At 44.9% G+C, this 15,632-nt stretch overlaps 1 protein-coding gene across 1 annotated transcript in view; it reads right to left on the bottom strand.

The window, feature by feature from the left end:
• Window positions 1-15,632, bottom strand: part of SLCO3A1 (solute carrier organic anion transporter family member 3A1) — a 121,744-nt gene that overhangs the window by 79,365 nt on the left and 26,747 nt on the right. Inside the window, exon 2 of the mRNA XM_083371409.1 lies at window positions 8,038-8,503. Within this exon, the coding sequence (XP_083227535.1) occupies window positions 8,038-8,503 (466 nt within the window). The remainder of the gene's footprint in view (window positions 1-8,037; window positions 8,504-15,632) is intronic.

The following is a 15,632-nucleotide window of genomic DNA, read 5'->3' as shown; positions in this document are numbered from 1 at the left end:
TCTTACTTCTTTTTTTTCTGTTTAACTCAGGGGTCGGCAACCTAAAAAAGAAAAAGAGCCACTGGGAACCGGTTCCATCACAAATTAAAAAAAGAGGGAGCCGCGTGCGTGTGTCCATGCACGCGCATGCGCAAAAAGGTTTTTTGCGCATGCGCAGACGCACGCGGCTGCCATTTTTTAAAAAATGAGATGGAACCGGTTCCCGGTTGCCCGATGGCGACGGCCCGTCTGCAAAGCTGCCGCTTTCGGCAGCTTTGCAGACGGGCCGTGGCAGCTTCCGCAAAGAGCGGCGCCCCTGCCCATTCCGAGAGGTGCGCGCGCACCTCTCCGAACGACCGGAGGTGCGCGCGTACCTCCACGCGAATGGGCAGCGGTGCCGCTCTTTCAGGAAGCCCGCCGCGGCCCGTCTGTGAAGCTGCCGAAAGCGGCAGCTTAGCAAACGGGCTGCGGCAGCTTCCGCAAAGAGCGGCGCCCCTGCCCATTCCGAGAGGTGCGCGCGCACCTCTCCGAACGACCGGAGTTGCGCGCGCACCTCCCCAAACCTTTGGGGAGGTGCGCGCGTACCTCCGTGCGAAGGGGCAGCGGCGCCGCTCTTTCAGGAAGCTGCCGAAAGCGAAGGGGCAGCGGCGCCGCTCTTTCAGGAAGCTGCCGAAAGCGGCAGCTTCCTGAAAGAGCGGCACCGCTGCCCGTTCGCGCGGAGGTACGCGCGCACCTCCCCAAAGGTTTGGGGAGGTGCGCGCGCACCTCCGGTCGTTCGGAGAGGTGCGCGCGCACCTCTCGGAATGGGCAGGGGCGCCGCTCTTTGCGGAAGCTGCCGCGGCCCGTCTGCTAAGCTGCCGCTTTCGGCAGCTTCACAGACGGGCCGCGGCGGGCTTCCTGAAAGAGCGGCACCGCTGCCCATTCGCGCGGAGGTACGCGCGCACCTCTCCAAAGGTTTGGGGAGGTGCGCGCGCACCTCCGCCCATTCGGGGAGGTGCGCGTGCACCTCTCCAAACGGGCGGTGCCACTCTCCATTTGGAGAGGTGCGCGCGCACCACTGCCCGTTGGAAGAGGTGCGCGCGCACCGGGCGGCTGGGAGCCGCAAGAGACGGCTCAAAGAGCCGCATGCGGCTCCGGAGCCGCAGGTTGCCGACCTGTGGTTTAACTGTATGAAAATGTAAACACTGAGAATAAGCCTTCCGGTTGTTCAACTTGCTATTCAAAAACGCCTGCCTTCTCCAAGGCCAAGTTCAGGTATTCTCCTAAACCAGGCTTTGTTTAATCTTGGTTTATGGAAGGCACCATTCACTTAACCAAGATAAAACCAGTCAAAGCACCTTAGGGTTTTGCAGGGTTTGGAAGTCAAAGCATGCTCCTTAGCAGACGTGGGAAATGATGTGCAAACTGGGAACGACGGATAAGTTATTACTAGAAATTATTTTTTTTAAAGGATGTGGTCAAGCACTTCCCCTAAAAAATATTGTGCCTTTTGCAATAAAAAGTCAAGAAACATCTCTAGGTTGAGTTTGACTGCGGCTGATCTCATGAACAAATCCACATAATTTACTTGGCAGGAATATGGAAGTTACACACACACACACACAGAGAGAAAGAGAGAGAGAGAGAGAGAGAGAGAGAGAGAGAGAGAAGAGAGAGAGAGAGAGAAAGAGAGAGAGAGAAGAGAGAGAGGGATCTATCTTTGGCATCTAGTCTACAAGCTCAATATTTTATATCTTCTATCACAGTGCTATCAATGAGGTACGAACATAAAATGTTTTATATGAAAGGAACAAACAGTCTATAAGGAGCTTTTGATCCAGTTAAATCAGCAAGGCATAGCCTAGGAGAGTAATCAACAAGTTTTACAGTTATCAAACAATGAAAACAGATCTTTGTTTCAGTCCAAATAAGAGGGAGCTTTTTCAAAACATCACACACACACACACACACACACACACACACACACACACACACACACAAAAATCACATGAATATAAAAGAGGGAGAAGGAGGAGGAAGAAGCACAGACAGATTCTGTTACTATAACCAATCATTATAGTCATTTTTAGCCTTCCACGGGGTGTCTTTGTTGGTCTGGCCTGCCTCTTTGGGTTGAGAAATGGGAAATGCTCCAGAGGTTATGCTCCACGGGTTCTTTCATTATTTTCCTAGTTAAAAACTGGAGCCTGGGAGGATTTATCTGGAAATAAAGATGATGCTGAAAGCAGGCAGTTTGCTTTGCTGCCTGTGGGCGGAATATTGCCTGCTCTCTAGCGTAAAGCCTTCACAGACAATTCCTTGTGTGTCCAATTATACTTGGCCAATAAAGAATTCTATTCTGTTCTGTTCTGTTCTGTTCCATTCCCACTCCCAATCCATTCCCATTCCCTTCACTTCCATTCTATTCCCACTTCTATTCACATGCCCTTCCCTTCCATTCCCACTCCCATTCTATTCCCATTCCCATTCCCTTCCATTCTATTCCCATTCCCACTCCCATTCTATTCCCCTTCCCTTCCATTCCCTTCCCTTCCATTCTAGACAAGGTTTGGTTTTGAAGAAAACTCTCAAGCTTCCATTCCTTGAGATGATCCATAGAAGATATCATAACCATAAACGTCACATGGAATAAATGAGTTTGTAGCATAGAAATAAGGGGGGGGAGGTTCAGTTGATTCTGAATGAACAGGCACACACGCACACACCAATTCTATCTGGGGGGCAGCGGGATCGGAATTGCTATTCTGTGCAAATGTGCTTTCCTTTACACATCAGAATGCAAATACTACTTTAAGCTGCAAAGGGATAGATTCCCAAGGACGGCGAGCCAAAATGAGATTGCATTGATTCACCTCCTGCTTGTGAGAAATTGTGAGGTGGCTGAGAAAGAAATGGAAGGGAAAGACAGACGGGCAGTCTTCTGTTTGCAACTTTGCTTGCAATTCTGATCAGTGATCATCATCATCATCATCATCATCATCAAAGAGTCAGATGGGGAGTCCATTGGCAACACCAATTAAGTCCAAGTGGAGAGAAATCTAGGAAGAGGCATTTGACGCTGATCTCTGCTATAAGAATCTTTCTCTAATTGGGGCACGGAAATTCTTCTTTTAGTTTCCAAGAGCAGCACTGAAGATACTTTCTGGAAATTTGCCAATAGTTTGTGCATCCTTGATCTTGCCAGGATCTGCAGAGTTAGACCCCACCCTTGTAGCCCTGGGGAAAATGCCTCTGAATTAATTCCATTTGACACATAGCTGGCTGACATAACTGCCAGCCAGTGTAGGGGGTTGATCTATCAAGAGGAGACTCATTGAGGCCAAGAGATATCACCAGCAATGAGACCACAGAGAGCCGAAGAAAGCTGAAGAAAGAAAGAAAGAAAGAAAGAAAGAAAGAAAGAGAGAGAGAGAGAGAGAGAGAGAGAGAGAGAGTAATGGATACAAGCTACGGATTGTCCAGTTATTGTAAAACATGTTCTGTAGAAGAGAACAGAAGTTCTGAGAAACAGATGTTCTGTAGAAATCCAGTGCATTGTTGATAGACCTATCCATTTCTAGTCAGACAGATAAATGAAGAAATGATAAGAGAGATCTAATCCAGGTTTGTCAACATGGTCCTTAAGCGAGGGATCCAAAGGTGCTTTTCAAAAGGCAACTGGACTTCCAACATTTCCTTGAAAACATGTCACTTCTCATCCAAGAAGCTTCTTCAGTTCATGAGAATTGGATCCTTGGATGAGAAGCAAAATGTCTTTAAGAGAAAAAACAAACAAGAAAGTCCAGTTGGACAGCCACGACCTGGATGGTTAAGAATGGTCATCTAGTCCAACCCCCTGCTCAGGCAAGAAACCCTATACCATTTCAGACAAATGGCTGTCCAGTCTCTTCTTAAAAACTTCCAGTATTGGAGCATTCACAGCTTCTGGAGGCAGGTTGTTCCACTGATTTAATTGTTCTAACTGAGAAAATTTCTCCTTAGTTCCAGGTTGCTTCTCTCCTTGATTAATTACCATCAATTGCTTCTTGTTCCACCTTCAGGTGCTTTGGAGAATAGCTTGACTCCCTCTTCTTTGTGGCGGCCCCTGAGATATTGGAACACTGCTATCATGTCCCCCCTCGTCCTTCTCTTCATTAAACTAGACATACCCAATTCCAGCAACTGTTCCTTGTAAGTTTTAGCTTCCAGTCCCCTGATCGTATTTGTTGCTCTTCTCTGTACTCTTTCTAGAGTCTCAACATCTTTTGGACATCGTGGTGACCAAAACTGGATGCAGTATTCCAAGTGTGGCCTTATATGATGTCTATGAATACAAGAAACTACCAAGGCCACCCAAACGGGCAAATCTGAGCAACTCTTCAGAGTCAAATACAGGTGTCCTCAACGTAAGACCACAAAAGGGACCAGAATTTCCACTGCTAAGCAAGTGGTCATTAAGTAAGACATACTGATTTTTACAACCTTTTTTTGCCATGGTTGATGAGTGAATCACAGCAGTTAAGTGAGTCACATGGTCGTTAAGCAAATCTCATTTCTCTCCCCCCCCCCATTGACTTTGCTTGTTGTCAACTGGGAAGGTCACCAATGATGCTTATAGGAGCCTGGGAGGCTGCAATCATTGTGAATACATGCCAGTTGCCAAGCGCCCAAACTTTGACCCCATCACCATAGTAACCTGCAACAGTTGAAAGTTGTAAGTCACTTCTATCGGTGCCATGGTAACTCCGAATGTTTTCTAAATGAATTGTGGTGAATTGCCCACATATGACACAACAGCCATATCACCAATACGTGGCATTGGTTATGTGGCAGGAAAATAACAACAGGGCAGCAAGTGCAGATAGGAAGAAGCTGAGATCAATCCTTGGGCCGATCACGATCGTCACCCAAGACTTGTTTTCGATTCCCCAAGAACAAGGCAATTTCAGAGGTTAAGATGGGCCAATGACATTAGAAAAGTGAGAATATTCTGGAACATTAGAGCAATGAAAAAGAAAAAAAAAGCAGCTCTGTTCTCTTTAGACAACTGTAATCAATCACTTCTACCTCGGTCTCAAATGATCCATGTGACTAAAATTTAAAAGGCTGCAGAAATGTGGCTCGTGGAAAACATTGGGAAAATATCTGCCTAATGAATCAAATTGCGGATGTCAACCCGAGAGGATTATTAACAGAAAATTAGTTCTGTTAAATGCCAGCAGCCTTGAACAAACAGAATGGTTATCTTCGCGAGGCCATTTCAATTACAAGCACAAAGAACAATTGCATTTTGGAAATTTTTCATTCTCTACTCAAGCAGCTTCCATAGCCTGTCAGAGATATCTTACAAAACATTCCGAGTCTTAAAGGTGTCTGTTGCAAACTTTAAAATTCTTCTGGTCTAAATCATCTCCTTTTCTGTGTGAGTCACAAAATATCCATTCTGCTGCCTGGCAATAGACAATTCTTTTCCTGAGATCAAATTAAGAGAGGATTTCTTAAGCAGCAGAAAGGAAATCGCTGATTGGATGTAGCATGTTCAGAGACAGTGGAATTTGGAGGCTGCCACCCATCCACCCCGAATCCTGCCAGGATCAACTTCTAGAGTGGATCTCCAGTAATGTAGGATCACCAAGCCAAATACCATCCTGCAGCTAAGTTTCACACTTCAGTGGTAACTTAATAAATCTTGAGTTTGTATTTGCTATGGAAAACCTCAGGTTAAGTAAGCTGGCAACCGAAAATGAAGTGAAGATGGTTGCAGCCAAATTCGTTTGAAGGTTGAATTTGGCTGAAGCATCTCCAGACCAGGAAAAGATTATGCACAAGGAACGGTACTTTGCATTGCACTGCAGTTTATTGATATATTTTAATTTGCAAACACCCAGTGATCTGGGAGCTCCTCATACTCAGTGTTGTAATCCAGATGTGTCACGATTGATTTATTTTTATTTGTCATAACACAATGGATGGGCTTCTAAGATCTCACAAGCAGGATGCAAGGACAACAGTGTTCTCCCCTTGTTGTTGTTTTCCAACTAACTGGATTTCAGAGGCAATAGGTTTGCTTCTTGTAGATCTCCAAGTTCCATCGGCTTACCCTTGCAAACCATTATGGACAAACCACCCTGTCTCTTATTAATGTAGTCCAAGCAATTCAGCCCAAGTTCAGTTCTTTATTTGTTTACAACAACAGACAGAAACTCGCCAGATGAAATCCTTACTATTTTCAGCCTAATGGATAAGGTATACTCTGGGAGATTCTCGTGAGTGGCTATAACAATAGCACTTAGACTTATATACCGCTTCACAGTGCTTTGCAGCCCTCTCTAAGGGGTTTACAGAGTCCGCATCGTGCTCCAATCTGGGTCGTCATTTTACCGACCTCGGAAGAATGGAAGCCTGAGTCGACCTTGAGCTGGTCAGGATCAAACTGCCAAATGGCAGGCAGCCGGCAGGCAGCAGAAGTAGCCTGCAGTACTCCACTCTAACCACTGTGCCACCAGGGCTCCTACTCTATCCCAGAGGTCCCCAACCTCTTGGACACCAGGGACCGGTTCCGGGGAGAGAGGTTTTTCCACAGCCCGGAAAGGCATGGGGTTTTGTGTGCTGCCTGCATCCCACGGATGAGGCTTTGCTTGTTTGTGCAGCCTGGTTGCTGTCATGCCGTAGCATGGTACTCATCCAGGGACTGGAGATTGGGGAACCCTACTCTATCCTATCCTTACTCTCTTCCTCTGCCTCTTGTCTTGCTCCCCTTTCTGGAATGGGCTGCCTCTTTTTTGGGGGAAACTTCCACTTCACTGTAGTCCATCACACCAGCTCCTTCTCTCTCACAAGCCCACCACTAGCCAGTCTGCCAGAAAAAAAAAATCTAAGATGGGAACTGTAATTTCTGGGCAGACAACAAGAGTTCTCAACTAGATTTGAAAACAGAAGTGGACGTGTTTAGACACTTGCCAAAACCTTATGGCCCAGAAGGATCCATTGCAAATTCCACCAGAGAGTTTATTCCACCGTAGCCAACTCCATGAAAGCACCACACTGACAGTCCACTGAAATCAGATACAAAACTCCAATTGCATCGAGGTCCCAACCACAATATATTCTTCGCTAGTTTCCATGTCTCCTAAAAGTGCTTGTCTACTTCCTAAGATATACCTGTAAATGTCCACCGTGCAGAAAGATGGTGGATGAAGGCAGAGCTCCAAAGACAGTATTTATGAGCTAAAGACTGGAAATATCAATCAACAGCTCCTTTAGGAGAAGAAAAACAAAAGAGGCAGGAGGAATAATGAGAGAATCTAAAATCAGTTGCCTCAGGAGCAAATTCCAAAAAAAGATGATTCATTTATACAGGAATTAGTTTGATTTCTAGTGAACCATGTGAACTGGTCAGAGGAGAAAGGAAAGAAAGTTCTCCTTGTTTTCTAGTTGTATTAAGTGTGCCATGGGCAGAACATTATTCCAATTTGCAAATGCATTATAATACCAATTTAATGTACTATAAACGGGGGGGATTTGTATTGTACATTAAGGGAGCTGGGGAAAGCAGAATCAGATTGTCCAAATCCTCTTTTCAAAATTACCCAGGAAAATATCAGACAAAATTCTGATTTAGAAGAAGTAGTTAACAAAATGGGAAAATGAATCACCCTCAACATTTCCTTTCTTTCTTTCTTTCTTTCTTTCTTTCTTTCTTTCTTTCTTTCTTTCTTTCTTTCTTTCTTTCTTTCTTTTTCTTTCTTTCTTTCTTTCTCTTTCTTTCTTTCTTTCTTTTCCTTTCTTTCTCTTTCTTTCTTTCTTTCTTTCTTTTTCCTTCTTTCTTTTTCCTTCTTTCTTTCTTTTTCTTTTTCTTTCTTTTTTCCTTCCTTCCTTCCTTCCTTCCTTCCTTCCTTCCTTCCTTCCTTCCTTCCTTCCTTCCCTACCTCCCTCCTTCCTTCCTTCCTTCCTTCCTTCCTTCCTTCCTTCCTTCCTTCCTTCATTCATTCAATGTTTGGCTGCCCATCTCAGCAACTCTGTGTGGTGAACAATCATAAAATGAATTAAAAGCCTTTGCGAGGAAGGCTCATCACTTACCAATGTACAGGGAAGAATCCTTCCGCTTCACATGGTCATCAATGTAGGAGACCCCCAAAGGTTGGACTGGAGTTGCCCCAATTCCCAGAAGGACTTGTGCTCCAATGAGAAGCAAATACATCATGTTCGTGGCAGTCCTGTTCCTGCAGATCCGATCAGGATCTGGTCCCTCGTCGCTGGTGGATCCATTGGCTACGCAGACATCCCTCCCTTCGGCCCGCCACCGAATCTCTCCAGATTCATACTCATACTGATGGGTGAGGAATTCTGGCAGAGCTGAAAGAAGGGCTCCCAAAGCCATAATGATCCCTCCGCATCCTATCAAACGTGGCCGGTGTCCCCGGGCACCAAAGTAGCTCACAAAAAGGATGAGAACCAAGTTGCCAATCTCAAAGCTGCTGGCGATCACGCCAACATCGGCGCTCTGGAGGTTGAACCGCCGTTCCAAGGTGGTCAAGATGCTCACCTGCAAGGAAAGAGAGCAAGAAGTGAGGGAGGGTTTGTTTCAAACATGGCAGCCTTACGAAGGAGAATCACTTCCCCAATAACACCTGGATGGATATCATAGGGTTGCCAGTAGCTCCTTTTTAAAAGAGCTAATGTCAATGCTGCAATAAACTGAACTGAAGCCATTTTCACTTTGCCTTCATTGCCACATAGTGAGATTAGAGGAAGAAAGGGTGGGAGGCTGGGTGTAGTTTTCAGTTAGCCAAAACAATTCAAGCCTGTGGGAACCAAGGTCATTGCTGATAACATTTTGGCCAGGCTGGAGGACTGGGAAGAGTGCCCGTGTTTTCTAACAATTGGTGAATGTGATTTATGACATCTACTTGGGGTGGGAATTACAACTTGCAACTTTGTAACTGGGGGGGGGGGAATTTAGTCTTGGCTTCACCTTTGTACGTGCTGTTATTTTGTAGCCAAATAAAAATGTTCTTTGACGAAGAATGCCTTGCCTTAAAGTTCTTTTAATTGGTGTCATCTACCGGAACCATAATGGCTTACACACAAAGTCTAGTTTAGTGAAAAGGAAGACCAGGGGTGACATGATAGCAATGTTCCAATATTTGAGGGGTTGCCACAAAGACGAGGGGGAAAGCAGGACAAGAAGCAACGGATGGAAACTAATCAAGGAGAGGAGCAACCTAGGACTAAGGAGAAATTTCCTGACAGTGAGAATAATTAATCAGTGGAACAGCTTGCCACTAGAAGTTGTGCTCCATCACTGGAAATTTTAAAGAGATTTGTCCAGAATGGTAGAGAGTCTCCTGCTTGTGTGAAGGGTTCGCCTAGAAGACTTCTAAGGTCCTTTCAACTCTGTTATTCTGTTAAGGGCAAATTTCACCCAACACAGTTCACCCAATTTTACCCAACTGGTTCATTTTTTAGCTTTCTACAATACAACAAATTATTTATTTATTTATTTATTTATTTATTTATTTATTTATTTAATTTATATACCGCCCTTCTCTCAAGAGACTCAGGGCGGTTAACAGGGCAATACGTAAAAGACAGATACAAAAGTTAAAATTATTAAAACATGATTAAACAATGCCCATAGTACAAATTTAAAATTAAAGTCATAATAACAAACCCACCCCATCCCATCAGGCCAGGCCCGCTTCCTTAAAGAGATGGGTTTTAAGGTCGCGCCGGAAGGAGCGGAGGTCGGGCGCCATCCGGAGCTCTACCGGAAGATGGTTCCATAAGTCCGGTGCACCCACAGAGAACGCTCTCCCCCTGGGGGCCACCAGTCGACATTCTTTGACCGGCGGCACCCTGAGGAGGCCCTCTCTGTGGGAGCGTACTGGGCGGAGGGAAGTTGACGCCGGCTGCAGGTGCTCCCCAAGGTATTCTGGACCCATGCCATGGAGGGCTTTGTAGGTCATTACCAACACCTTGAACCTCACCCGGAAGACAACTGGCAACCAATGCAGCTCGCGGAGCAAAGGTGTAACACGGGAGTATCGGGAGACCCCCGACACAACTCTCGCGGCTGCGTTCTGTGCCAGCTGGAGCCTCCGAGTGGTCTTCAAGGGTAGCCCCATGTAGAGAGCGTTGCAGTAATCAAGACGAGAGGTCACGAGCGCATGAGTGACCGTGCGCAAGGCATCCCGGTCTAGATAGGGCCGCAACTGGCGCACCAGGCGAACCTGGGCGAACGCCCCCCTAGTTACAGCTACAATATGGTCTTCTAAAGAGAGCTGTGAATCTAGGAGGACTCCCAAGTTGCGAGCCCTATCTACAGGAGGTAATGACTCACCCCCCATAATGAGGGGTGGGATATCCTGAATATCCCGGGATGCCGGTACGCACAGCCACTCCGTCTTGTCGGGGTTGAGACGAAGCCTGTTCCTCCCCATCCAGACCCGGACCGCCTCCAGGCACCGGGACATCACGTCGAGGGCATCACTGGGGTGGTTTGGGGTCGAAATGAAAAGTTGGGTATCATCAGCATACTGATGATACCCAACTCCAAAACCACGAATGATCTCACCCAGCGGTTTCATGTAGATGTTGAACAGAAGGGGCGAGAGGACCGACCCCTGAGGGACTCCACAAGCGAGAGGCCTCGCGGTCGACCTCTGCCCCCCCCGTCAACACCGACTGCGAACGTCCCAGGAGATAGGAGGAGAACCACTGAAGACCGAATCAAACAGATTGGGTCATGCAAAATGCAAAGCAAAGGAAGGAAGGAAGGAAATTAAGCTTAGCATGCTGTTTGAATACAGCCACTAGATTTGTAACTGAACTGGTAGAAGTATGTTGTGAGAATACAGTACAAAGAGAGAGAGGAAGAGAAGGAGTAAAAGAGATTAACTTTTTGATCTTCCTTAAAATTCTAAAGCAAACCTAAACTTCTTTTTTTCCATTTCAAAAATTCACAACATACACTGAAGACTTTGCTGTCTCTGGAGAACATCAGAAATAGCCAAGACTGGAGGCAATTGCAAAGTTTTCTAATATGCACCCTTCAAAGCAGAAGATGCCCTGAAGCCAACTTCTAGGAGGCTCTGACAGCATTTATCATCCCACAACAACGTCTCCCTAGGTATCTGAAGATGCAGAGAGGGATTGAAAGTTCATTGGGTGGAGAGAGAATGTGTATTTGGGGGGAAATACCAGCAAGATGGTTTACCTTTCTGGTGCAGAAGGACAATTCTCAGGACAGCAGTGAATAAACTAGGGGAAACACACAAGGTATTCTCTTCAACTGCTGCCTCTCTGCAGGAGCCTAAATTTTACCTGACCTCTTTGAGCTCAGTGAGCAACTCAAAATGAGGAACCACGGCACAATACATTTTTTAACCAGGCATAATAAACACAAAACTAGAGTGATACTAATAGAAGAGAATATATGTCGTTTTTGGTTGCCCTGTGGGGTTCTTGATGCCCTCTGAGCTTGGTTGTCTACTTGCAGATATTTTATTACTGACTAGGTAACATCATCAGTGTTGGTGAGTATGGTGTTTGCTCCCTGTTTGTATGCAATAGCTTGCCCTGCCACTCTTGGCAGGAGTGTGATTGTCTCCTTATTAGTTCTTTCATTGAAGTGTTGTTTTCTGATTGTCTGCTTGATTGATTGTCCGCTTAATAGTTCCTTGATTAGGTTATGGTTTTCTGATTGTTTGTCTGATGTTAATTCCTGCTTATCTGGGTGACGATTGCTGGAATGAATATATATTGTGATCTTTTTTTCTTTCCTTCTTAGCTTTTGATTGCCTCTTTTGAATGGTGTGTAAATGTGGTTTATCACTATGTGTCTGTTGATGGCGGACTTCTCTGAGTGCTAAGATGGCGGACTTCTCTGAGTGCTAAGCAATTTTCTACTGCCTAGAATGCTCACATTTTCCCAGTTGAAACTATGGCTAAGTCTGTCTGTGTGCTGTGAAATTAAGGAGTTTTCTGATTGCTAATTAGTGTTCATGGTTGCACTCTGCTAGTCTGCCTGCCTGTCCTACATAGTGACTGTTACAGTCTTTACGCTCTATGTTGTAGATGACCTTTGCATTTTCTTCTTGGGCTACTGGGTCTTTTGGTTTACTTAAGAAATTTTTGAGGGCTTTAGTTGGTTTGTGTGCTACAGGGCTGCTGTGTGATTGTTTCTGAGATATTTCTGATGCGCCTTATCCTTTTTATAGCTTATGTTGATTGTGCTGTAGTCAGGGCTTTTTTTGTCATAGAACGCTCAGAACGGAGTTCCGGCACCTTTTTTGGATGGAACCTTGTAGGGTAGGCAAGGCGGGTTGTATGACATGTGTGAGTTCCAGCACCTTTTTCTTTTACAAAAAAAGCACTGGCTGTAGTGGACTGGGTGGTCAAGCATTTTTTATCCAGTTGTGCAGGCATCCATTTTGTTGGGAGATGGTGCATAGGCAGTTCGTTTCCTTTTTCTTGTTTGCTGCAGTGCGTTTGTGCTTGTCTGAACAATGTTCTTACACAACTCTTTGGGGAAGTTGGTTTGTTGCTTTAGTAATGGAGCACATGGTTAGTGTGGGTTGTTTTTCCATAGACTGCTGCACGGAGCTTTGTTTTTGGATATGATAACTGAGGCAGATTATTGTACGGACAAAGATGGAAAGATCTAGCAATAGTTACAATGGAGGACTGGTTAGTGAAGGTGAGGGAATTTGCCAAAATGGCTAAATTGACTGGTGTGATTAGAGAAAAGAGACTATCTACATTTATTGGTTACTGGAAACCCCCCTCCCTTACAGCTTTTGCATAAAAAAGAAAAACAATTATTTATAATTTGGATGGTGAGATAGGATAGATTATAGAACAAAAGGAGTTGCGATGTAACTTTAGACAGAGAGGTTAAAGAATAATTATATTTATAATTGCTGTAAAGAAGATCAGAAGGCACTTCTTTATCTTTTTTTTCCCCTTTTTTCTACTTTTCTATTTTGTTTTCCTGTTGAACTTTTAACTTTTCCTTTTATTTCTTTTATTTCCCCCTCTTTATTTTTTATTCTATTTTAGCTTGCATTATTCTTACTAGTGATAAACTTTTCAACAGAGTTACACGGGGGGGGGGGAGGACGGAAATATGCAAAGGGGCTGAAGCTTTTTAAAGTCAGAGAACAAGCAAATGCTTCAAAGCGGCTCAGACAGATGAACTTAGGTTCACTTACACTCAATTTCAATTAGACTTGTGAGAGTCTGTTATTAGATCCAAACTCAAAAAAAATATTAGATTTAGCCTTCACGGGAATTGACTTCCCGGTCTGGTCTACCTAATGGGGCTAGAATTCTGGGAGTTGAAGTCCAGAAGTCTTAAAGTTGCCAAGGCTGAGAGCCCCTGACCTAACGGAAAGAACTCACGGGAAAAGAAACTCACGGGAAAAGAAACTCACGGGAAAAGAACTGAAGGAGCTTCCTGGATGAGAAGCGAAACTTATTCAAGACAAAGGGGGGGAAAAAAGGAAATCCAGTTGCCTTTTGAAAAAAAAAGCACCTTTGGAATAACCAGGAGCTGGATGGCTGAGAATGTCCATATACGACCAGACTTTTGTAGTCTCGAGTTGCCTACAGCTTGAGTTTTTTTTATTTTATTTTTTATTTTAATTCCATTTATATCCCGCCCTTCTCCGAAGACTCAGGGCGGCTTACAAGCTTAGCAGTAGCCTTCATTCTATGTATATGCCTGCTTATTAGGGCTTTCACACACACACACACACACACACCCAGCGGCATTATTACAAAGTCAGCTTAATTGCCCCCAACAATCTGGGTCCTCATTTTACCTACCTCAGAAGGAAGGAAGGCTGAGTCAACCTTGAGCCTGGTGGGACTCAAACCTGCACTAATTGCAGGCAGCTGGTGTTACTTAAGGAGGCATTAGCCCACTGCTCCACCAAGGTTCTATGCTGACACACATATCAAAGAAAGCCATTTAATTGAAGCATATGGCTGGTTTGTGTTCTGATGTTGCTGAAATTTGAACCTGGTTCTGACTTACTAAAAGTAGTTTTATTTATTTGTGAATATTTTAATATGTAAATGTCGTCACTAGGACAATGCTAGGAAGCTGCTTGCGGCAGCTTAATTGCAGCAGGGGAATTGAACCTAAGTTGAAAGGGTCCCCTAAGGCCATCAAGCCTCTCCTCAGGCTTGTTGCGAAGGAAGACAGTTATTTATTTATTTATTTTAATTTTAATTCCATTTATATCCCGCCCTTCTCCGAAGACTCAGGGCGGCTTACAAGCTTAGCAGTAGCCTTCATTCTATGTATATGCCTGCTTATTAGGGCTTTCACACACACACCCCAAGCGGCATTATTACAAAGTCAGCTTAATTGCCCCCAACAATCTGGGTCCTCATTTGAAAATCTGAGTTCCCATTTGAAAAGAAGGCCCTTGTTGTAATCCTTGCCTTGCAACCTAAACCTTTGCTCTAATAAATATTACTAATAAGGCCTCTGAGAAATTTTATCTTGGGGTTCAGGCGGATTGCTAGGAGAGAAGGCTGTCCATGCCCCGGCACGTGGCAGATGGAAAGCTAGCAAGATGTGTCTGCTGATTAGGAAACAGCCATGACAATGGAGACTAGGATACAAGGGAGGGGTAAAGGATAAAAAGGAGGATAAAGCATTCTAAGTCTTCAAAGAGTGTAAACAAGCCATCTGGAAAAAAACAAGGCTTTGTGCAAACATCAAGGGCTGCTGTTACGGTGTGTGTGTTTTGTACGCAGCAAAGGAACTGGGGCCAGATGACAAAAGAAAGGGTTGCACCTGGCCTTGTAAACCCAGAAATGGTTCACCGCTTTTCAGAACTTTGTGAATTTGCTCTTCATGGAGGGAGCTCTAATGCAGCAGGTTATCTGGCTTATGTTTTGTGAATCTGCTTTTTTTTTAAAAAAAAGAAATCATTTAAAAGTACAAAGCATGAAGTATAAACATCTGAAGTTTAACTCCAACATAGCAGTCCAATCCCCACCTCTCAGTTCCAAGTTTAGGGGCAAAGCCAATAACGCTGTTCCAAGAGGCAACTGGACTTTAATGGCTTCTTCCTTGAAAATGTTGGAAACTGGGTTTTGTTTTTGTTTTGTTTTTTTTCTCTCCTTGAAAACGCTGAGAACATTTCGCTGCTCGCCCAAGAAGCTTCTTCAGTTCTTCTTCAAAATTGAAGAAGCTTCTTGGGTGAGAAACTAAACGTTTTCAAGGGGAAAAAACCCCAAGAAAGTCCAGTTACCTTTTGGGACAACCATGACTTGGATGATTAAAAAGGTAAAGGTTCCCCCGCACATGCGTGCTAGTCGTTTCCGACTCTAGGGGCCGGTGCTCACCTCCGTTTCAAAGCCGAAGAGCCAGCGCTTGTCCGAGGACGTCTCTGTGGTCATGTGGCCAGCATGACAAGACGCCAAAGGCGCACGGAACGCTGTTACCTTCCCACCATAGTGGTCCCTATTTTTCTACTTGCATTTTTACGTGCTTTCGAACTGCTAGGTTGGCAGAAGCTGGGACGAGTAACAGGTGCTCACTCTGTTCCGCGGCACTCGGGATTTGACCCGCCAAACTGCCGGCCTTCTGATCGACAAGCTCAGTGTCCTAACCCACTGAGCCACAACAAATTCAGACATTCACATGGAGGTTA

This window comes from Vipera ursinii (genome assembly GCF_947247035.1).
Source record: "Vipera ursinii genome assembly, chromosome: 11".
NCBI lineage: Eukaryota > Metazoa > Chordata > Lepidosauria > Squamata > Viperidae > Vipera > Vipera ursinii.
Note: the sequence above shows the minus strand (reverse complement) of the source record. Positions and strands in the feature narration are given on the sequence as shown.